General features: G+C 37.2%; 1 protein-coding gene across 3 annotated transcripts in view; it reads left to right on the forward strand.

Moving 5' to 3' along the window:
* Positions 1 to 25,388, forward strand: part of DNAH14 (dynein axonemal heavy chain 14) — a 575,377-nt gene that overhangs the window by 56,768 nt on the left and 493,221 nt on the right. For all 3 annotated transcript variants that reach the window (XM_030936505.1, XM_010352733.2, XM_030936506.1), the window contains 2 exons: positions 18,962 to 19,106; positions 24,458 to 24,589. In XM_030936505.1, the coding sequence (XP_030792365.1) occupies positions 18,962 to 19,106; positions 24,458 to 24,589 (277 nt within the window). The remainder of the gene's footprint in view (positions 1 to 18,961; positions 19,107 to 24,457; positions 24,590 to 25,388) is intronic.

Raw genomic sequence — 25,388 nt, forward strand, 5'->3', positions numbered from 1 at the left:
GTCTGTAGTTTTTTTTTTTTTTAACTTTGCTTGGTTTTGATATCAGGATGTTACTAGCTTCATAAAATGAACTAGGAAGTGTTTCTTCTTCCTCCTGTTTTCCAGGAGATACTGTGCAGAATTGGTATTAATTTTTCTTTTTTTCTGACTTAAATGATATTATATATTTATTTACTTTTATTTTACATTGACAGATTATAGTTGTATATATTTAGGGTACAAAATCATGTTAAAGTTTATGAATACAATGTGGAATAATTAAATCAAGCTAGTTAACATATTTATTGCCTCAAACACTTATATTTTTGTGGTGAAAACATTTGAAATTTACTCTTAGCACTTTCAAAATATACAGTACACACCATTATTAACTATATTCACCACACCGTGCTATAGATCTCAAAACAACAACTTCTTCTTCCCATCTGAGGCTTTGTATCTTTTGACCGTAATCTCCCCCATTTCCCCTACCCTCAGCCTGTGGTAAACACCATCCTGCTCCCTGCTTTTTTCAGTTTGATTGCCTGAGATTCTGCTTATGAGAACATGTGTCATTTGTTTTTTGTGCCTGGCTTATTTAACTTAACATAATGTTCTTCGATTTTATCCGTGTTGTGTCATATGACAGAATTTCTTTCTGAATAGTATTCCGTTGCCTATAGATATGACATTTTCTTTATCTGTCCATCTGTTAATGGGCACTTGGGTTGATTCCATAACTTGGCTGCTGTGAATAGTGCTGCAGTGAATGTGGGAGTGCAGATATCTCTTTGACATACTTATTTCAAAATCTTTTGGGTAAATATTTAGAAGTGGGATTGTTGAATCGTATGGTGACTGTATTTTTAGTTTTTTGAGGAACCTCCATACAGTTTTCCATATGGCTGTACTAATTTATATTCTCACAACATTGTATTAACCTTCCCTTTTCTCCAAATCCTTGCCAACACTTGTTTATTTTTCATTTTTTTTTTATAGTAGCCTTTCGGAGGTGATATTTCATTGTGTTTTTTAATAGGCTGGACTTTGGCTAGATCATTATGGTTTTAATTTGCATTTCCCTAATGATTAGTGATGTTGAGCATTTTTTTTTGTTTGTTTTTTGAGACGGAGTCTTCCTCTGTTGCCCAGGCTGGAGTGCACTGGTGCGATTTCAGCTCCCTGCGACCTCTGCCTCTCGGGTTCAAGCAGTTCTCCTGCCTCGGCCTCCCGAGTAGCAGGGACTACAGGCATGTGCCACCACACCCGGCTAATGTTTTTATTTTTTTTTATTTTTTTATTTTTAGTAGAGACAGGCTTTCATTGTATGAGCCAGAATGATCTCGATCTTCTGACCCCATGATCTGCCTGCCTTGGCCTCCCAAAGTGCTGGGATTACGGGCATGAGCCACTGCGCCTGGCTGAGCATTTTTTCATACATCTGTTGGCCATTTGTATGTCTCCTTTTGAGAAATGTCTGTTCAGGCCTTTGGCCCATTTTCTAATTGGGTTATTTGTTTTTGTTTTTATTTTTGAGATGGAGTCTTGCTTTGTCACCCAGGCTAGAGTGCAGTGGTGTGATCTCGGCTCACTACAACCTCTGCCTCCCAGGTTCAAGTGATTCTCCTGCCTCAGCCACCTGAGTAGCTGGGATTACAGGTGTCTGTGACAATACCTGGCTAATTTTTGTATTTTTCTTTCCTTTTTTTTTTTTTTTTTTTCTTTTCCAGTAGAGACGGGTATCTATATGCTCCATCCATGTCCCTGCAAAGGGCATGATCTTGTTCCTTTTTATGGCTGCATAGTATTCCATGGTGTATATGTACCACATTTTCTTTATCCAGTCTATCATTGATGGACATTTGGGTTGATTCCATGTCTCTTCTATTTTGAATAGTGCTGCAATGAACATAGACGAAAAAGCTCAACATCACTGATCTTTAGAGAAATGCAAATCAAAACTACAATGAGATGGTTTGACATGGTTGCAATTTAATTCTTCTGCATATGGATGGCCAATTTCCTCAATACAATTTTTTGAAGAGATTATCCTTTATTCATTGTGTATTCTTGACAACTTTGTCAAAAATCAGTCGTACATGCATAGGTTCATTTCTGGGTTCCCCTTTCTGTTTTATTGGTATATATGTCTGATTTTTTTTCTGGCCAATATCATGCTATTTTAATTGCTATAGCTTTAAGGTTTAGTTTAAAATTAGGTAGTCTGATGCCTCCTGCTGTGTTCTTTTTGCCCATGATTGCCTTGACTATTCAAGGTTTTGTGGGTTCATATGAATTTTAATATTTTAAAAAATTTCTGTAAAAATAACATTAATATTTTGATGGTGATTGCATTGAATCTGTAAACATTTTAACAACATTAGTTCTTCCAATCCATGAACACAGGATATTTTTTCATGTATTTGTGTCTTCTTCCATTTCTTTTATTAACATTTTATAGTTTTCAGTGTATAGATCTTTCACCTCATTGATTAAATTTATTCCTAAGTATTTTATTATTTTTTGTGTGGCTATTTAAATGCAATTGTTCCCTTGAGTGTTTTTAGATGGTTTATTATTAGAGTATAGAAGCACTACAGATTTTTGTGTGTGATTTTGTGTTCTGCAACTTTACTGTATTTGTTTATTCTAAAATTTTCTTCATGGAATCTTTAGGTTTTTCTTTATTTAAGAACATGTTTTCAGGATACAGCAACAATTTTAGTTTTTTCTTTCTTATTAGGATGTCTTTTAATTCTTTTCCTTAACTGCTCAGACAAGGACTTCTACTACTATGTTGAATAGAAGTGGTGAGAGTGGACATCCTTGTTTTGCGTCTCAGAAAGTACTTTCAATTTTTTACTATGCTTACCAACAAGCATAGTGTTAGCTGCAGCCTCATTATATATGGCCTTAAATGTGTTGAGGTACAATCCTTCTATCCTTAATTTGTTGAGGATTTTATCATGAAAGAGTGTTGAATTTTGTTAAATGCCTTTTCTGCACCTGATGAGATGATCATACGGTTTTTGTCCTTCATTCTGTTAATGTGATGTATCACATTTATTGATTTGTGTATGTTGAACCATTCTTGCATCCCAGGGATAAATCCTAGTTGACTTTGGTAAATAATCCTTTTAATGTGTTGTTGAATTTGGTTTGCTAGAATTTGGTTTAAGATATTTACATCCATATTTAATGATATTGGTCTGGCCTGTAATTTTCTTTCCTGTAATATTTTTGTTTGGCTTTGGTGTCATGGTAATGCTGGGCCTCATAAAAAGAGTTTGGAGGCATTCCCTTCTTTTCAATTTTTGGAAGGGTTTGTGAGGTATGGGTATTAGTTCGTTAAATTTTTGGTAGTGTTCTGCTGTGAAGCAACCAGGTCCTGCACTTTTTTTTGATGGGAGATTTAGTTACTGATTCAGTTGTCTTTCTTATTTTTGGTCTGTTCAGATTTTCTGTTTCTTCATGATTAAGTCTTAGTAGGTGATATGTGTTTATTTATCATAACTACATACATACCCAACATTTGAGACCTAAAATATACCAAGCAAATATTAAAGAATTGAAAGGGAGAGATAGATTACAATACAATATTAGTAGGAGATATCAATAACCAATTTTCAACAATGGACAGATCATTCAGATTTATTTATTTCTTCTAGGTAATCCAATTTGTTGGTGCGTAATTGTTCGTAACATCCTCTTAGGATCCTTTGTATTTCTGTGTTATCAGTTGTAATATTTTCTCTCTCATTTTTGATTTTGAGTTTTGTCTCTTTTTTGTTCTTAGTATAGCTAATTTTATCTTTAAAAAAGAAACCGAACTCTTAGTTGATCTTTTAAATTATTTTTTCTAGACTCTGTTTTATTTGTTCCTACTCTGGTCTTTATTATTTCTTTCCTTCTGCTAATTTGGGGCTTAGTTTGTTTTCTTTATAGTTTCTGAAGGCATAATATTAAATTGTTTATTTGAGATCTGTATACTTTTTTGATGTAAGCATTTATTGCTATAAACTTCCTTCTTTGAACTCCTTTTACTGCATCCCATAAGTTTTGGTGTGTTGCATTTCTATTTTTGTTTGTTTCAAGATATTTTTAAATTTCATTTTTAATTTCTTCATTGGCTTATTTGTTGTGCAAGAGCATGTTGTTTGATTTCTATGTATTTGTTAATTACCCCAAATTCCTCCTGTTACTGATTCCTATTTTCATACCACAGTAGTTGGAAAAAATAATTGATACTATTTCAGTCCTCCTAAAATTGCTAAGACTTGTGTTGTGGCCTAACATGTGATCTGTCCTGGAGGATGTTTTCTGTGCACTTGAGAACAATGTGTATTCTGTTGCTGTTAGATGCAATATTCTGTATTTGCCTATTAAGTCCATTTGGTCTAAAGTGTTAAGTTCAATGTTTTCTTATGAATTTTCTATCTGAATGATCTGTCCATTGTTGAAAATTGGTTATTGATATCTCCTACTATTATTGTATTGTAATCTATCTCTCCCTTTCAATTCTTTAATATTTGCTTGGTTTATTTAAGGTCTCAAATGTTGGGTATGTATGTAGTTATGATTGTTATATCATCTTGATGAATTAACCCCTTTATCATTATTTAATGTCATTTTCATCTCTTTTTATAGTTTTTGACTTAAAGTCTATTTTATCTGATGTAACTATAACCACCCCTGTTCTTTTTCTTTCCTTTTGTGTGGAATGTCTTTTCCATCTCTTCACTTTCAATCTATGTGTGTCCTTAAAAGTGTAGTAAATGAGTGTCTTACAGGCAGCCTGTAGTTCAGTCTTTGTGTTTTAAATCTATTTAGTCACTCTAAGTCTTTTTATTGAAGAATTTAATCCATTTATATTCAAGGTAATTATGGACAGGTAAAGACTTACAACTGCTGTTTTGTTCATTGTTTTCTGGTTGTTTTATTAACACTTTGCTTCTTTCTTGCTCTCTTCCTTTGTGTTTTGATGGTTTTCTGTAGTGGCAGGCTTTGAATTTGTTCTATTTTTGTGTGTTGTGTCTAGTATGGATTTTTGCTGTGTGGTTACCATGAGGCTTACATAAAACATCTTATGCCTATAACATACTATTTCAAAGTGATAGCAACTTAACTTTGATTGCATACAACAATTCTACACTTTTATTCTTCTTGAAACACATTTTATGTTTTTGATGACAGAATTTGCATCATTTTGTAATATGTATCCACTGACAAATTATTTTAGCTATAGTTGTTTTATTAGTTTTGTCTTAATCCTTGTACTAGGAATTGCTTTACACATTACCATTATAGTCCTACAGTATTCTGAATATGGTTCAGTATTATTTATATTATTGAATTTTGTGCTCTTGATTTATGTTATCATTTAGTGGCTTTTTCCAGCTTAAATAACTCTCTTTTACAATTCCTGTAAAGCAGGCCTGGTACTAATTAACTCACTTAGTGTTTATTTGTCTGGGTAAGTTTTTATTTCTGCCTCATTTCTGAATGACAGCTTTGTTGCGTAAAATATTTTTGGCTTGCAGGCAGCAGTTGTTTTTTTTCCCCCTTAGCATTTTTAATATATCATCCCATTCTTCCCTGGCCTACAGAGTTTCTGCTGACAAATCTGCTGATTGTTATATTGAGATTTTTTTTTTAAATCTGTTTCTTATCTCTTGCTGCTCTCAGAAATTTTTCTGTGTCTTTGATTTGGTAGTTTAATTATTATGTGTGTTGTTGAACTCCGGGTTAAATTTAATTGGAGATCTCTGTAGTTACTGGATGTTGGTATTTTCCCCTAGATTAGGGAAGGTTTCAGCCATTATTTCTTTAAATGTGCTTTCTGACCTGTCTTCTTATTTTTCTACTTTGTAACTTCTATTATGAGACTCCTGGATCTCTCGCCAGTGTTCTATAATTAATGTAGGCTTTTTTTCATTGTTTTTATTCTTTTCCTTTTGCTTTTCTGGCTGGATAATTTCACATGTTCTGTCTTTGACCTTATTCATTCTTTCTTCAGTTTGACTGAGCCTGCTGTTGAAACTCTTTATTGTGTTATTTAGTTCAGTCATTGTATCTTTATCTTTAGGATTTGTATTTTGCTGCTTTTATTCTTTTTATTTCTTAGTCATACTTCTAATTTTGTTTGTATATAGTTTTCTAAGTTAATTTAATTTCTTATGCATATCTTTTTGTAGTCTACTGACCTTCTTTAAGGGGATATGCTGAATTCTTTGTCTGCTATTTAAAAAGTTTCTACTTCTTTAGGGCCGAGTGATGGGGCTTTGTTAGTTTCTTTGGGAGGCATCATGATTTCCTGAGTCTTTGTAATCCCATGTTCTTGTGTTGATGTCTGTGCCTTTAAGGAGACAGACACCTCTTTCAGCTTTTATATTTTTTTTTCTTTTTTGAGACAGAGTCTTGCTCTGTGGCCCAGGCATGATTGTGGTTCACTGCAGTCTCAACCTCCTGGGCTCAAGCAATCCTCCTCACCTTCCTGAGTAGCTGAGACCACAGGTGCATGCCACCATATCCACTGAATTAATTTTTCTTTTCTTTCTTTCTTTCTTTCTTTCTTTCTTTCTTTCTTTCTTTTTTTTGTAGAAACAGTGCCTCACTGTGTTGCCCAGGCTGTTCTTGAACTCCTGGGCTCAAGTGATCTACCTGCTTCAGTCTTCCAAAGTGTTGGGAGTAGAGGTAAGAGTCACTGTGCCTTGTCATAGATTTTCTTTGGCAGAAATATAACTTTCACTGTTTAGCTTTTTATTCTGGGTGGGCCAGCTGGTAATGACCTTGGGCAGGCAGAACTTGCTTTTGGGTTCTCAAGATTGCTGAGCTGCTGTCTTTGATTTAGGGTAGGGAAGCTGGCTGGACTCTACTCTCTGGTGAGACCCTGACTGAGCTCTGCAATCAAGCAGAACTACTGGCTGGACACTGCAATTGTCTTTTATCTGGCTGAGCCACAACATATATTCCCTGGCCTAATAGTACCACTGCAGTTGGATGGGGTTGTGAGAGGAGCTCCAAGGTTAGGTGGAGTCACTGCTTAGGATGGAGGGGACCAGCTGCTATGCTTAGTGCATAATACACAGACAAGGTTTGCCTTCCTGCTTATGCAGGGCCTTGGGGTGGGCTTTGAGCCTGAACTGAGTGCTATTTAACCTTCTGGGTGTGGAAGAACTAGCTTCTGTGCTTTGTTACATTGCACTGTGGTGGGTATTTCTCTCCCTATATGGGGCGTTGGGGCAGGGTCTGAGGCTGGACTAGAGGCTGAGCCATCTAGGGATATAAGCCAGGTAGAATTTCCCAACACTTCTGAGAGTGACCAGCTAGGATTTGTGAGGGAGCTATGCTGTTAGCTGGTACCTCAGATTGCGTACTACCTCTGGCAGGTACACAGAGCTGCCATCAAGATCTGTAGGCTAATTGCCATGGGCTCTGTCTTTTTGCTTTATCTCTACCTGACCCCAGGAGGTCTAGCCATGCTGTTACCCACTGTGTTCCTTAAGAAGTGAGACTGAAGTAGACTTCTTGGGAAGCATATCAGAATGCCAGGGAAATGGGATGTCTGCTTTCTATTCTATTTTGCTGCTGTAGAAACTGTGGGCCCTGGGAAATTTTTTCTTTGTTGCAGTGAGTCATCTTGGGGAAAGGAAGGGCAATGGGATCAAAGTGAGGTAAGTCCTCTTATCCTTCAAAGGCAGTTCTTTTTTTTTTTTTTTTTGATTCTGTGTTCTGTGGTCCATGCAGCTTTCTCAGGCCTTCCCAAGTTTTGGGAACACAAAGGTGTTCTTGTTTGTGAGTAGTTGTGAATAGTTGCTAGTTTAACTTTCTGTGGGAGGTAATAAAGTCCTGAGACCCTGTATTTTGACCTTTTACTGATATCTATCTGTGTTAATTCTTCTTTAAGCATTTGATAGAAATGTCCAGTGAAGTAATCTGGGCCTGGAGATTGCTTCTTTGGAAGTTTTTAAATTATGAATTCGGTTTTCTTGGTAGGTATAGGGCTACTGAGATTATCTGTTTCACATTGGGTGAGTTGTTGTAGTTTGTGTTTTTTGAGGAATTTGGTACATTTCATCTAAGTTGTCAGTTTTATGTATAGAATTATTCATAATATTCCCTTATGATACCTTCGATGTCTACAGAATCAATCTTGATATCCTCTGTTTCATTCCTGTTCCTGATACTTTGTGTCTTTTCACTTTTTTAAATCTTATTTAAAGTTTGCTTTATTGATGTTTACAAAGAATCAGCTCTTTGTTTCGTTAATTTTTCTCTATTGTTTTTCTTTTCTCCATTTCATTGATTTCTGCTCCTATCATTATAATTTCTTTCCTCTGTTTGCTTTGGGTTTCATTTGTTCTTTGTTTTCTAAGTTCTTAAAGTGAGAGCCTAGATTATTGATTTTGCAGTGCCTCTTTAATGTAAGCATTCAGTACTATAAATTTCTGTCAGCACTGGTTTAGCTGTATACCACATATTTTGATATGTTGTATTTTCATTCAGTTCACTGAATTTTTAATTTTCCTTGAGTCTTTCTCTTTGACCCATTTAGCAGTATTTTGTTCAATTTCCAGTATTTAGAGATTTTATTGTTTTTTTCCTACTACTAATTTCTAGTTTGATTTCATTGTGGTGAGAAATCAGTCTGTATGATTTTTTTTTTTTTAATTATACTTTAAGTTCTAGGGTACATGTGCATAACGTGCAGGTTTGTTACATATGTATACTTATGCCATGTTGGTGTGCTGCACCCATCAACTCGTCAGCACCCATCAATTCATCATTTATATCATGTATAACTCCTCAATGCAATCCCTCCCTCCTCCCCCCTCCCCCCTCCCCATGATAGACGCCAGTGTGTGATGTTCCCCTTCCCGAGTCCAAGTGATCTCATTGTTCAGTTCCCACCTATGAGTGAGAACATGCGGTGTTTGGTTTTCTCTTCTTGTGATAGTTTGCTAAGAATGATGGTTTCCAGCTGCATCCATGTCCCTACAAAGGACGCAAACTCATCCTTTTTTATGGCTGCATAGTATTCCATGGTGTATATGTGCCACATTTTCTTAATCCAGTCTGTCACAGATGGACATTTGGGTTGATTCCAAGTCTTTGCTATTGTGAATAGTGCCGCAATAAACATACGTGTACATGTGTCTTTGTAGTAGACTAATTTATAATCCTTTGGGTATATACCCAGTAGTGGGATGGCTGGGTCATATGGTACATCTAGTTCTAGATCCTTGAGGAATTGCCATACTCTTTTCCATAATGGTTGAACTAGTTTACAATCCCACCAACAGTGTAAAAGTGTTCCTATTTCTCCACATCCTCTCCAACACCTGTTGTTTCCTGACTTCTTAATGATTGCCATTCTAACTGGTGTGAGATGGTATCTCATTGTGGTTTTGATTTGCATTTCTCTGATGGCCAGTGATGATGAGCATTTTTTCATGTGTCTGTTGGCTGTATGAATATCTTCTTTTGAGAAATGTCTGTTCATATCCTTATCCCACTTTTTGATGGGGTTGTTTGTTTTTTTCTCGTATATTTGTTTGAGTTCTTTGTAGATTCTGGATATTAGCCCTTTGTCAGATGAGTAGGTTGCAAAAATTTTCTCCCATTCTGTAGGTTGCCTGTTCACTCTGATGGTAGTTTCTTTTGCTGTGCAAAAGCTCTTTAGTTTAATTAGATCCCATTTGTCAATTTTGGCTTTTGCTGCCGTTGCTTTTGGTGTTTTAGACATGAAGTCCTTGCCCATGCCTATGTCCTGAATGGTACTACCTAGATTTTCTTCTAGGGTTTTTATGGTATTAGGTCTAACATTTAAGTCTCTAATCCATCTTGAATTAATCTTCGTATAAGGGGTAAGGAAAGGATCCAGTTTCAGCTTTCTACTTATGGCTAGCCAATTTTCCCAGCACCATTTATTAAATAGGGAATCCTTTCCCCATTTCTTGTTTCTCTCAGGTTTGTCAAAGATCAGATGGCTGTAGATGTGCGGTATTATTTCTGAGGACTCTGTTCTGTTCCATTGGTCTATATCTCTGTTTTGGTACCAGTACCATGCTGTTTTGGTGACTGTAGCCTTGTAGTATAGTTTGAAGTCAGGTAGCGTGACGCCTCCAGCTTTGTCCTTTTGACTTAGGATTGTCTTGGCAATGCGGGCTCTTTTTTGGTTCCATATGAACTTTAAAGCAGTTTTTTCCAATTCTGTGAAGAAACTCATTGGTAGCTTGATGGGGATGGCATTGAATCTATAAATAACCTTGGGGAGTATGGCCATTTTCACGATATTGATTCTTCCTATCCATGAGCATGGTATGTTCTTCCATTTGTTTGTGTCCTCTTTGATTTCACTGAGCAGTGGTTTGTAGTTCTCCTTGAAGAGGTCCTTTACATCCCTTGTAAGCTGGATTCCTAGGTATTTTATTCTCTTTGAAGCAATTGTGAATGGAAGTTCATTCCTGATTTGACTCTCTGCTTGTCTGTTGCTGGTGTATAAGAATGCTTGTGATTTTTGCACATTAATTTTGTATCCTGAGACTTTGCTGAAGTTGCTTATCAGCTTAAGGAGATTTTGGGCTGAGACGATGGGGTTTTCTAAATATACAATCATGTCATCTGCAAACAGGGACAATTTGACTTCTTCTTTTCCTAACTGGATACCCTTGATTTCGTTCTCTTGCCTGATTGCCCTAGCCAGAACTTCCAACACTATGTTGAATAGGAGTGGTGAGAGAGGGCATCCCTGTCTTGTGCCAGTTTTCAAAGGGAATTTTTCCAGTTTTTGCCCATTCAGTATGATATTAGCTGTGGGTTTGTCATAAATAGCTCTTATTATTTTGAGGTACGTTCCATCAATACCGAATTTATTGAGCGTTTTTAGCATGAAGGGCTGTTGAATTTTGTCAAAGGCCTTTTCTGCATCTATTGAGATTATCATGTGGTTCTTGTCTTTGGTTCTGTTTATATGCTGGATTACGTTTATTGATTTGTGAATGTTGAACCAGCCTTGCATCCCAGGGATGAAGCCCACTTGATCATGGTGGATAAGCTTTTTGATGTGCTGCTGAATCCGGTTTGCCAGTATTTTATTGAGGATTTTTGCATCAATGTTCATCAGGGATATTGGTCTAAAATTCTCTTTTTTTGTTGTGTCTCTGCCAGGCTTTGGTATCAGGATGATGTTGGCCTCATAAAATGAGTTAGGGAGGATTCCCTCTTTTTCTATTGATTGGAATAGTTTCAGAAGGAATGGTACCAGCTCCTCCTTGTACCTCTGGTAGAATTCAGCTGTGAATCCATCTGGTCCTGGACTTTTTTTGGTGGGTAGGCTATTAATTATTGCCTCAATTTCAGAGCCTGCTATTGGTCTATTCAGGGATTCAACTTCTTCCTGGTTTAGCCTTGGGAGAGTGTAAGTGTCCAGGAAATTATCCATTTCTTCTAGATTTTCTAGTTGATTTGCGTAGAGGCGTTTATAGTATTCTCTGATGGTAGTTTGTATTTCTGTGGGGTCAGTGGTGATATCCCCTTTATCATTTTTTATTGCATCTATTTGATTCCTCTCTCTTTTTTTCTTTATTAGCCTTGCTAGCGGTCTGTCAATTTTGTTGATCTTTTCAAAAAACCAACTCCTGGATTCATTGATTTTTTGGAGGGTTTTTTGTGTCTCTATCTCCTTCAGTTCTGCTCTGATCTTAGTTATTTCTTGCCTTCTGCTAGCTTTTGAATGTGATTGCTCTTGCCTCTCTAGTTCTTTTAATTGTGATGTTAGAGTGTCAATTTTAGATCTTTCCTGTTTTCTCTTGTGGGCATTTAGTGCTATAAATTTCCCTCTACACACTGCTTTAAATGTGTCCCAGAGATTCTGGTATGTTGTATCTTTGTTCTCATTGGTTTCAAAGAACATCTTTATTTCCGCTTTCATTTCGTTATGTACTCAGTAGTCATTCAGGAGCAGGTTGTTCAGTTTCCATGTAGTTGAGCGGTTTTGATTGAGTTTCTTAGTCCTGAGTTCTAGTTTGATTGCACTGTGGTCTGAGAGACAGTTTGTTATAATTTCTGTTCTTTTACATTTGCTGAGGAGTACTTTACTTCCAATTATGTGGTCAATTTTGGAATAAGTGCGATGTGGTGCTGAGAAGAATGTATATTCTGTTGATTTGGGGTGGAGAGTTCTATAGATGTCTATTAGGTCCGCTTGGTGCAGAGATGAGTTCAATTCCTGGATATCCTTGTGAACTTTCTGTCTCGTTGATCTGTCTAATGTTGACAGCGGAGTGTTGAAGTCTCCCATTATTATTGTATGGGAGTCTAAGTCTCTTTGTAAGTCTCTAAGGACTTGCTTTATGAATCTGGGTGCTCCTGTATTGGGTGCATATATATTTAGGAGAGTTAGCTCTTCCTGTTGAATTGATCCCTTTACCATTATGTAATGGCCTTCTTTGTCTCTTTTGATCTTTGATGGTTTAAAGTCTGTTTTATCAGAGACTAGGATTGCAACCCCTGCTTTTTTTTGTTCTCCATTTGCTTGGTAGATCTTCCTCCATCCCTTTATTTTGAGCCTATGTATGTCTCTGCATGTGAGATGGGTCTCCTGAATACAGCAGACTGATGGGTCTTGACTCTTTATCCAGTTTGCCAGTCTGTGTCTTTTAATTGGAGCATTTAGTCCATTAACATTTAAGGTTAATATTGTTATGTGTGAACTTGATCCTGCCATTATGATATTAACTGGTTATTTTGCTCGTTAGTTGATGCAGTTTCTTCCTAGCCTCGATGGTCTTTACATTTTGCCATGTTTTTGCGATGGCTGGTACCGGTTGTTCCTTTCCATGTTTAGGGCTTCCTTCAGGGTCTCTTGTAAGGCAGGCCTGGTGGTGACAAAATCTCTAAGCATTTGCTTATCTGTAAAGGATTTTATTTCTCCTTCACTTATGAAACTTAGTTTGGCTGGATATGAAATTCTGGGTTTAAAATTCTTTTCTTTAAGAACGTTGAATATTGGCCACCACTCTCTTCTGGCTTGTAGAGTTTCTGCCGAGAGATCTGCTGTTAGTCTGATGGGCTTCCCTTTGTGGGTGACCCGACCTTTCTCTCTGGCTGCCCTTAAGATTTTTTCCTTCATTTGAACTTTGGTGAATCTGGCAATTATGTGTCTTGGAGTTGCTCTTCTGGAGGAGTATCTTTGTGGCGTTCTCTGTATTTCCTGAATTTGAATGTTGGCCTGCCCTACTAGGTTGGGGAAGTTCTCCTGGATGATATCCTGAAGAGTGTTTTCCAACTTGGTTCCATTTTCCCCCTCACTTTCAGGCACCCCAATCAGACGTAGATTTGGTCTTTTTACGTAATCCCATACTTCTTGCAGGCTTTGCTCATTTCTTTTTCTTCTTTTTTCTTTTGGTTTCTCTTCTCGCTTCATTTCATTCATTTGATCTTCAATCGCTGATACTCTTTCTTCCAGTTGATCGAGTCGGTTACTGAAGCTTGTGCATTTGTCACGTATTTCTCGTGTCATGGTTTTCATCTCTGTCATTTCGTTTATGATCTTCTCTGCATTAATGAGTCTAGCTGTCAATTCTTCCACTCTTTTTTCAAGATTTTTAGTTTCTTTGCGCTGGGTACGTAATTCCTCCTTTAGCTCTGATAAGTTTGATGGACTGAAGCCTTCTTCTCTCCTCTCGTCCAAGTCATTCTCTGACCAGCTTTGATCCGTTGCTGGTGATGGGCTGCGCTCCTTTGCAGGGGGAGATGCGCTCTTATTTTTTGAATTTCCAGCTTTTCTGCCCTGCTTCTTCCCCATCTTTGTGGTTTTATCTGTCTCTGGTCTTTGATGGTGGTGACGAACTGATGGGGTTTTGGTATAGGTGTCCTTCCTGTTTGATAGTTTTCCTTCTGACAGTCAGAAGGACTCTCTGTTGGTCTGTTGGAGATTGCTTGAGGTCCACTCCAGACCCTGTTTGCCTGGGTATCAGCAGCAGAGGTTGCCGAAGATAGAATATTGCTGAACAGCGAGTGTACCTGTCTGATTCTTCCTTTGGAAGTGTCCTCTCAGGGGTGTACTCCACCCTGTGAGGTGTGGGGTGTCAGACTGCCCCTAGTGGGGGATTTCTCCCAGCTAGGCTACTCAGGGGTCAGGGACACACCTGAGCAGGCAGTCTGTCCGTTCTCAGATCTCAACCTCCGCGTTGGGAGATCCGCGGCTCTCCCCAAAGCTGTCAGACAGAGTCGTTCGCGTCTGCACCGGCTCCCGCTACTTCCCCTGTTGGTCTTCAGCTGTGCGCTGTCCCCAGAGGTGGAGACTACAGAGACAGGCAGGCTTCCTTGAGCTGCTGTGAGCTCCACCCAGTTCGAGCTTCCCAGCGGCTTTGTTTACCTACTTAAGCCTCAGCAATGGCGGGCGCCCCTCCCCCAGCCTCGCTGCTGCCTTGCGGATAGATCGCGGCAGACTGCTGTGTTAGCAGTGAGGGAGGCTTCGTGGGCGTGGGACCCTCCCGGCCAGGTGTGGGATATATTCTCCTGGAATGCCTGTATGCTTACAGCGCAGTATTGGGGTGGGAGTTACCCGATTTTCCAGGTGTTGTGTGTCTCAGTTCCCCTGGCTAGGAAAACGGATCCCCTTCCCCCTTGCGCTTCCAGGTGAGGCGATGCCTCGCCCTGCTTCAGCTCTCGCTGGTCAGGCTGCAGCAGCTGACCAGCACCGATTGTCCGGCACTCCCTAGTGAGATGACCCCAGTACCTCAGTTGAAAATGCAGAAATCACCGGTCTTCTGTGTCGATCGCGCTGGGAGTTGGAGACTGGAGCTGTTCCTATTCGGCCATCTTGCTCCGCCAGTCTGTATGATTTTTAAAAAATTTGTTGAGTTGTTGTTGTTGTTTCCAGGATATGGTCTTTATTGATATATGTTCCACGGGAACTTGAAAAGATTGTGTATTCTTCTGTTGTTGGGTGGAGTATTCTGTAGAACACTGCTTAGACCCACTTGGTTGATAAAGTTGTTTAGCTTTCTATATCTTTGCTGATCTTCTGCCTAGTTGGTTTGTCAGTTGTTGAGAGAGTGCTGAAGTCTCCAGCTGTAATTGTGGATTTGTCTCCTTTTCCTTTCAGTTCAGTTTTTGTTGGACATTTTGTAACCCTATTGTTGGTGCATACACGCTTAGAATTACTCTATCTTCTTGGTGGATTGATGCTTTTAACGTTGTATAGTGTCCCTCAGTATATCTGGTAGTTTTCTTTGTTCTTTGTACTGGTAGTTTTCTTTATTTGGTTTTAATATAGCCACTATGTTTTCTTTTGCTTAGTGTTTACACAGTGTATCTTTTCCATCCTTTTACTTTTGATATGCCTATATTTGAAGTGAGTTTCTTATAGACAGCATATAATTGTGCCATGCATTTTTTTTTTTTTTTTGAGATGGAATTTCACTCTTGTTGCCCAGGCTAGAGTGTAATGGCAAGATCTCAACTCACCACAACTTCGGTCTCCTGGGTTCAAGCCATTCTCCTGCCTCAGCTTCCCAAGTAGCTGGCATCACAGGTGCCCACCACCACACCCAGCTAATTTTGTATTTTTAGTAGAGACGGGGTTTCTCCATGTTGGTCAGGCTGGTCTCGAACTCCCAACCTCAGGTGATCTGCCCGCCTCAGCCTCCCAGAATGCTGAGATTACAGGAGTGAGCCACTGTGCCTAACCTATGCCATATTTTAAAACCCATTCTACCAATCTCTGTCTTTTAATTGCCATATTTAGACTATTTAAATTTAATCTGATTATTTATATGGGCTTTAAGTTATAAGCCATTTTTTTTTGGATTCTGTTAGTTCTCTCTGCTGTTTGTTTCTATGCTTTATGCTTCCTGCCCTGAACATTTTTAAGAATTCCATTTCGATTTATCTGTAGTATTTTTCAATGTGTCTCTTTATGTAGCTTTTTAAATGGTTGCTGTAGTATAAGATTATATATACATTACAGTCTACTGGTGTTATAATTTTATCAGTTTGAACATGTAGCAACCTTCATGTTTCTTTACCTTCCTGTTTGTAATATATTGTCTTAGTTTTTATGTGTACATTTGAAACTTTATCAAACAATGTTATTATTTTTGCTTCTATCATCAAATAGAATTTAGAGAACTCATGAGAGGAATATTCTATTTGCTTATATTTTTGTTTATCATCTTTTCCCCTCCTTTTTAATGTTGTAGTGTTCCTTCTTTTATTGTTTGGTTGTTTGATTTCTGTTTAAAGAACTTTCTCTAGACATATTTTTAGTGTAGGTCTGTTAGTAAACAAGTTCTTTTACTTTTCCTTTGTCTTAGAATGTCTTAATTTCCTCTTAATTCATGAACATTATTGCTAGATGTAGGATTCTGGGTTGACAGTTCCTTTCTTTCAGCACTTGAAAAACATTGTGTCACTTTCTTCTAACCTCTATGGTCATTTGAATTGTTTTTCTCCTATAGATAAAATGTTTTTCCTCTTGCTGATTTCAAGGTTTTTTTCTTTGTGTTTAGTTTTCAGAAGTTTGACTTTGACGTGTCTTGGTTGTGGATTTCTTTGTCTTTATCCTGTTTTGAGTTACTTTAGCTTCTTGAATTTCTAGGTTTGTGTTTCTTTTGACAAATTTAGAATGTTTCAGCCATTATTTCTTCAAGTATTTTTTATTTTTTTTTTAAGCCCTGTCTTCTTTAACCTCTCCTTCTGGGACTTCAGACACAAATGCTAGATCAATTTTGTAATCCCACAGGTGAATGAAGATTTGTTCTTTTTTTTTTTTTCTTTTTTCTGAGGTGGTCACTCTGTTGCCCAGGCTGGATGGAGTGCAGTGGCATGATCTCAGCTCACTGCAACCTCTTCCTCCTGGGTTCAAGCGATTCACTTCCCTCATTTTTTTTGCTGTTGTTTGAATTGGATAATTTCTGTTTTTCTGTCAGTTCACTTATTTGTTTCTCTGTCTACTTCATTCTATCATTGAGTTCATCCATTGAGTTTTTTGTATTTCTGTCATTGTATTTTTTAATTCTAAAATTTCCATTTGGTTCTTCTTTATGTCTTCTATTTCTTTACATATTATCACCCATTGGGGACAAATGTCCAAGCTCCCTATTTCACTTTCCCTGAAAACCCTCCGTGGAGGCATTAAGGGTGCTTTATAACAATTCTCCAAGAGTAGAACTCTAGGCTTCCCACTCACCCTTTTTTCCCTATGGTATTTGGCTGGAATAGAATAGTTATTGAATAAAAGTTTCTGTCATGGTAGGCTGCCCCTTTCTTGGTCCTTTATCTAGACAATGGACTTTTTTTTCTTAATCTGCACCCATTGGCATTTCTAGGTTACTGGTTTCTTCAGCTTCAAGTCTTGGATATATTGGGCAAAAAGAAAACCCAGGGAACTTACCACCATGTCATTTCTAGACACCTTTGCCTTTTCTTCCCCACCCTTCAATGTTTTGTTATGTCAGCTTTAATGTAATATCCAGAGTTTTTAGTTGTGCTGAGCAGGAAGAACAGTGAAAAGTATGTCTATTTCATTTTTCCTGGAATCCAGTAGCTGAGTAGTAATAGTCTTTTGTGATATGTTCCCTAATACCAAGCAGTTCTAGTTTGTGTGTGAGTTATGTTGTGTAGAATGTATTTTGTTTTCTTTTGTAATAAAACAGAAATTTGTGGTGAGTTCCTTATAATACTTATGCTTGAAGACAGTCATTAGTCGATGTGCTATTTTTCTCCTATCAGATAATGCATTACAGCTATACATTTTTTCATGTTTTCCATTCTTATAATTACTTGTATGTGCACCCTTCCCATTTTCATATCTATGTTGAAATATGCAAACCAAAATGTAGTACATTTTTAAAGGAAGAAAATAAAACTTTAAAAAAAAAACTGAATAATGTGAGTCTATTATTACCTAAATTTTGATAGTCAACCTCTTGTTAATAAATACTGAGATTGTGTTTGCTTTTTGTGATATTTTACTTTCCATGATGTGCCACATGTCTTTAGCATAATCTCCTTTTCTGTATCAGATACTTAAAGGGATGTCATCAAATTCTTCTGTGTCTAGGAGTAGTTTTACGTTATGTGAGGCTTATATAATTGGGAGGGTTCTGTAAGATAAATAGTACAGGACTTTGGAATAGACAGTGTCAATGATGAACCCATGAAGCTTAAAATTCACTAGCTTTATAATATATAAAGCCCTCAACTATAAAATAGAAAGAGGGAAGAGATAATTTCTGATTATTATGTTTTCTGTATATTATGAGCTTGATAACCCTTAAAACTCAGCCACTCCAAAGGGATGATTCAGGGCAGAAGGCTCCCTCTTCTCCACACACTGTTGCACAGGGAAGTTTGCTTTACTTGATCCAATTTTTAAGGAACCTCATCTCTTCTACTCTGCCCTTTTCTCCCCAAGTTCTGTCTTTCTATTATTTCCAGTGTAGTTAGTAGTGATTTGTCTCACCTTTGTGATCATTATTTAGACTAGTAGAAAAAGACAGAGAAAAGAAAAGGGCCCATCTTCTTTATTTTAGCATATAAGTAGTTGGAAATTTTAAGAAACATTCTCCCAATGGTCTCTAATCCAATTAGTATTTTTTCCTATAATTGGGAGAAAAGTACATTGAAGGAATTTATTTTGATTTAGTGAATTTAATACATTGAGGACATATAATTCATTTTAGATAATACTTCCTCATATTTCAAAATTAGAACTCAATGGCATAATAGAATGTCATTACTTGTTCCCCCTTCTATTTTGTTCTTATTCAACACACCTAGTCCCCAAAGCCTTGCCTACAACATTATCATCCAAACACAACCCCTAATGCTTACTAATCATTATCATTTAAAATGGGGTAGATGTAAAACATTTTGACTGTAAGGATATTAACTAAACCATACTACTTACCTCTAAATTAATTTTATTCATTCTGAATGAGAGATAAATCTGTAGAAATTTTTTAACTTTCAGGTCATTTTTGTACCACCATCTTTTTTTGGCTGATGACTTATTTCAAGCCTGTTTGCTTTATATAAGAGGACTTTGTGAAGATGCAATTAATCTCAAAAATTATAATGGCCATGAAAATAATCTATCTGCCATATGCCTTGTAAAGGTGAGTAGAAGTATACTACTATAAGCTAATATTGGTATATAGAAACTAGGAAGAACATATAGCATTTGAATTAAAAAATATACAGATTTCTAAATTCATAAATAAACCATCTCTTTTGATTACTACTGTTCTAAAATATCTGCAAAGAACATGAGTTCCTTGCAATAAATTTTAATAGTTAACATTTCTTGTAGTTTCTTCCTTATGAGTAACCTAAGTCCATAAGACCCTTTATTTTCAAATGTATTTCCAAATGTGTAATATTATTTAAAATAATCAGTTACTTCTTATACATAATTGATAGTTATCAACTATTCTTCCTCCTGTATAGCTGTCAAGATATTATCATAAGCTTCAACTCAGAAGTTTTGGTTAAATTTATGAATTCTCCTATTTCAAGATTCTAGAAAAAGTGAGCCTCTTAATGGAATAATTTAATTTCTATAAGATAGCTCTTTTGAGTGGTTAAGTACCTAGAACTAGTCTACAATTGAACAAGATTCTAGCATTTTTTACTTCACTCACTCAATGTATGAGGGAGAAAAGCAAAATTGGTAGAGTTATCTAGACTAAGAAAGAGGAATTCTTAAGGGGCTTGGACAAGTTAAATATTTGATAATTAGCTCGAAAATCAGTTGTGTTGACTACATGTGACAAGATCAATACTTGTAAATCAACATCTGGTGTTTAGAATTATGTGTAGTGATTGATACATAGTAGGTGCTCAACACTAGTCTTTGAATAAAAGAATAAATTAATGAAGGAAGAGAAATTATTACATAGATGTATTTTTTATACCTGTATTGTTTTATTTTTTTATTTTTTATTTTTTATTTTTTTAATCTTTTTTTTTTTATTATACTTTAAGTTCTAGGGTACATGTGCATAACGTGCAGGTTTGTTACATATGTATACTTATGCCATGTTGGTGTGCTGCACCCATCAACTCGTCAGCACCCATCAATTCATCATTTATATCATGTATAACTCCCCAATGCAATCCCTCCCTCCTCCCCCCTCCCCCCTCCCCATGATAGGCCCCAGTGCGTGATGTTCCCCTTCCCAGTCCAAGTGATCTCATTGTTCAGTTCACAGAGGAATCTTTTTGATTTGGTTTTTATGTAGAAGGAAATAGGATATGGTTTTCATGTAGAAGAAAATAAAATACTCTGTGGGCTGGGCGCGGTGGCTCAAGCCTGTAATCCCAGCACTTTGGGAGGCCGAGACGGGCAGATCACGAGGTCAGGAGTTCGAGACCATCCTGGCTAACACGGTGAAACCGCGTCTCTACTAAAAAATAGAAAAAGCTAGCCGGGTGAGGTGGCAGGCGCCTGTAGTCCCAGCTACTCAGGAGGCTGAGGCAGGAGAATGGCGTAAACCCGGGAGGCGGAGCTTGCAGTGAGCTGAGATCCGGCCACTGCACTCCAGCCTGGGCGACAGAGCGAGACTCCATCTCAAAAAAAAAAAAAAAAAAAAAAAAAAAAAAAAAAACACAAAACTCTGTGATATTAGATTGTTTTGTAAATGGCTGAGTGACAAAATTTATTAATTTTTAATGATGGGTGGGAAGGCATAAAACACTTTAAAATACCTTTGAAGTCTGCACCTTAAATGCTAACAAATGATAGAGAACATGACCAGTGATAGAGAAGAAATGTTAGGACTCTTTCCTAGAGACCTTAGGCCATGTCAGCTTTAATATGGAACATCAGGAGGAAGAGAACAAACTTTTCCAGACAATATGTAAGTATTTATTATCTATTACATGCAAAGTGCTGTGCAAAGGAGATTAATACAAAGTGAAAAGCAAAGCTTTGCTGTTTTCAATCTGCTTACAGTTCATGGGAAGAAATAATTCTTTACATATAAAAATGAAAACTAATTTGAGAGATAGTTTCTTTGTTGTGCTAATCATTCTACCTAATCATTAGCAAAGTATAAGGTAACAAATGTTTACATGCAAACAATACTTGCAAAACAGTCATGTTACAGAAATCCAGAGGAGGCAGAGATTAGCCTTATTTGGAATTAAAGTTAGGTCATGCCTCATATTTTGAGCTAGGCTGTGCTGGATTTGAATAGCCATAGGGGAGGAGATGAGGCTTTTAAATAAAGAATATAAATGTGAGTAAGGCATTCAATATATATTTGATTTGAAAATTAGATTGGCTCATGAATGTCAGGCCAAGAATAACACAGTAAGGGAAAAGTAGGATTTCAACCTGCCCATAGGGCAGGGGAACTCCTAGTGGTGATTGTTATGAGGGCAGTTTACAAGAATGGGAATTTCTGATACTGTATGTGGAAAAGCCAGGTTTCGATGGAGGAAGAGCAGAGATTCATATCCTGGAAAACCAAGCTGGGGTCAGGAGTCAAAGGTGGCCAGTTGTGCGTTAGAATCGGAAGGCTATGCATAGCCCAGGGATGCAGACACCAATGAAGACTGACAATGAGGATGTAAGGAGAATGAAGCAAGGTTATGAATGTGAAGAATGGGATTGTTCAGAAGTTAATGCCATTAATGGTGGTCATACGTGTACTCTGCTGGGATGAAAGCATACCTTTAAAGAGGGCGGAATTTCTTGAACTGGAAGGTAAAGAACATATATTGTTTGTTCAAATCTTTACTTTCAAATGGATGGAACATTATGTTTTTGTATTACCAGAGATGAATTCTTAGCTTAGTTGATGGAGATTTCTCCCGGCTAGATTCTGAATGAATTTTGAATAAAATTCACCTATTCGAACAAAACTTAGTTCTAGAGAGATTGTCACTTATCCAAGTTGACAGAATCGTGTAGAGTTGAGACTTTGGATCATGTTTCACATTCGAGTGAAGTTTGTTTTATTGTGCAGTATTTGGGTGCTTAATAAAAATGTAAATATTTGTGTCCCATTCCTTTTGCAAGAGAGGGCAGTGAGTGGTGCTGGTAATCTACATTTTAAATAGGTTCCTCAGTTAACTCTTGTGCAGGATAAATTTTGAGAACTACTCTTAAAGAACAACTATTCAAAGTTTTTGAACATAGTATTTTAGGAAAATTGTTGTAATATTGGTCTTTGGGAAAAATTGGAAGTGGAGAGATACTTGGGTGATAGACATCAGTTATGGTACTGGATAAATGCAGGTATAAGCAATGAAGACTTTAATTAGGATGTTGTCAGTAAGACCAGAATGGCAGAGAGGTTTTGAAAAATTCAGACGTGGTAGTCAGATATGGAACCAGGAGAATGGAAACTTAAAGAGTAAATCCAAAATTTTAAGCAAGAGCAGTACTTTTCAGTCTTTTTTGTTGTGGGAAGATACATTTATTAATTTTTATAGTAAAACTATATGATAAAAAATAAAGATATCTGCATATTTATTAATGAAAATATATTTTGTTCAGAGAATTAACACAGTAGTGGAAAAATAATACTGAAAGAAGGAAGAATGATGGAATATATATGCATGGATGGAACATTATGTTTTTGTATTACCAGAGATTAATTCATAGCATAGTTGATGGAGATTTCTTCCATATAGATTCTGACTGAATTGTGAATAAAATTAACTTTGTTTGAATCATGTAATTTTCTTTTTTTTTTTTTTTTTTTTTTTTGAGGCGGAGTCTCGCTCTGTTGCCCGGACTGGAGTGCAGTGGCCAGATCTCAGCTCACTGCAAGCTCCGCCTCCCGGGTTTACGCCATTCTCCTGCCTCAGCCTCCCGAGTAGCTGGGACTACAGGCGCCCACCACCTCGCCCGGCTAGTTTTTGTATTTTTAGTAGAGACGGGGTTTCACCGTGTTAGCCAGGATGGTCTCGATCTCCTGACCTCGTGATCCGCCCGCCTCGGCCTCCCAAAGTGCTGGGATTACAGGCTTGAGCCACCGTGCCCGGCCGAATCATGTAATTTTACCCTCTTTATGCTGTGTTGTGGGAAGTCAGGGACCCCGAACAGAGGGACCGGTTGAAGCCACAGCAGAAAAACATGAATTGTGAAGATTTCATGGACATTTATTAGTTCCCCAAATTAATACTTTTATAATTTCTTATGCCTGTCTTTACTGCAGTCTCTGAACATAAATTGTGAAGCTTTCATGGACATTTATCACTTCCCCAATCAATACTCTTATAATTTCCTATGCCTGTCTTTACTTTAATCTCTTAATCCCATCATCTTCATAAGCTGAGGATGTATGTCACCTCAGGACCCTTTGATGATTGCATTATCTGTACAAATTGTTTGTAAAACATGTGTGTTTGAACAATATGAAATCTGGTCACCTTGAAAAAGCACAGGATAACAGCAATTTTCAGGGAACAAGGGAGATAACCATAAGGTCTGAATGCCTGTGGGGCCTGGCAGAACAGGGTCATATTTCTCTTCTTGCAGAAAGCGAATAGGAGAAATATCACTGAATTCTTTTCCCAGCAAGGAATAATCCTGGGAAGGGAATGCATTTCCAGGGGGAGGTCTCTAAAATGGCCGCTCTGGGAGTGTCTGTCTTATGCAGTTGAAGATAAGGGATGAAATATGCCCTGGTCTCCTGCAGCACTCTCAGGCTTGCTAGGATTAAGAAATTCCAGCCTGGCAAATTGTCTGCTTTCAAACCCTGTTTCCTGTTAAGATGTTTATCAATGAGAATGCATGCCCAGCGGGACATGGAACCTCATCAGTAATTCTAATTTTGCCCTGGCCTTGTGATCTTGCTCTGCCATATGTCTTGTGATGTTTTATTACCTTTTGAAGCATGTGATGTCTGTGACCGACTTCCTATTCATACACTCCTTCCCCTTTTGAAATCCCTAATAAAAACTTGCTGGTTTTGCAGCTCAGGGGGCATCATGGAACCTGCCAATATGTGATGTCACCCACAGAGGCCCAGCTGTAAAATTTCTCTCTTTGTACTCATTCTCTTTATTTCTCAGACCGACCAACACTTAGGGAAAATAGAAAAGAACCTACGTTGAAATATTGGAGACTGGTTCCCCTGATAATGCTGTATTTTATTTTTGTGTTTTAAATTGTTAACAGATAGTTGTGGCTTCAGAAGTAAAAGTAGTTTCTGGGATTGGTGGATTCTCTGCATGCATAAATGTTTCAAAAACACATCAACTCTTGAATTTTCTGTTTTGGTTTAATCTTAGTTATTATTTAAAACAATAATGTATTTTTCTGTATTTTAATCAAGATTTAGTGAGATTTAACGAGTGTTTAAATTTGAGAAACATGTAAGTCATATGAGATATACAGAACAAAATGTAAAATATGGGATCTTCTTTATGACATGAAAAGACCAAATGTTTTATCTTTTTTAAATATGAATTTTGACTTTCTAACACTGATCATATACTATCATCTAATTAGCTGGATAGTTCTCGAACATATTCTCTAGATGAATTTTGTGAAGAGCAGTTACAGCAAGCTACCCAGGCATTGAAACAACTTGAGGACATCAGGGATAAGGCAGTTTCAGAGATGAAAAGTACTTTTCTAAAGGTAATTCTTTAATTATATCATGTTTATCAAAGTTGCAATTTACTGGCTGCAGCAATTGATCCAAATTGCATCCCTGGAAAAAGTATCTGAAATGGGAAGGTAAGGAACAAAGATGGTTAATTAACAACTAACTGGTACTGTGTATTTACTATATACCATAATTTTTCCAGGTATGATGCAAAATGCAAATAAATATATATTTATATATATATGAATGCATATATGTGTATATCTATATACAACTTATGAAATTTAATATATTTAAATGCTAAGGATGATGATTCTCAAACTTTAGTGGCCAAGAGAATCACCTCGAAGGCTTCATAAAACAAGAGATTTCTGTTTCAGTAGGCACAGTCTGAGGATGTACATTTCTTTTCTTTCTTTCTTTCTTTCTTTCTTTCTTTCTTTCTTTCTTTCTTTCTTTCTTTCTTTCTTTCTTTCTTTCTTTCTTTCTTTCTTTCTTTTTTATTTTAATACTTTAAGTTCTGGGATACATGTGCAGAATGTGCAGATTTGTTACATAGGTATACATTGCCATGGTGGTTTGCTGCACCCATCAACCTGTAATCTACATTAGTTACTTCTCCTAATGCTATCCCTCCCCTTACCCCCCACTCCCGGACAGCCCCAGTGTATCATGTTCCCCTCCCTGTGCCTATGTGTTCTCATTGTTCAACTCCAACTTATGAGTGAGAACATGCAGTGTTTGTTTTTCTGTTCCTGTTTTAGTTTACTGAGAATAATGGTTTCCATCTTCATCGGCATCCCTGCAAAGGACGTGAACTCATTCTTTTTT

This window comes from Rhinopithecus roxellana, chromosome 8 (genome assembly GCF_007565055.1).
Source record: "Rhinopithecus roxellana isolate Shanxi Qingling chromosome 8, ASM756505v1, whole genome shotgun sequence".
NCBI classification, from domain to species: domain Eukaryota; kingdom Metazoa; phylum Chordata; class Mammalia; order Primates; family Cercopithecidae; genus Rhinopithecus; species Rhinopithecus roxellana.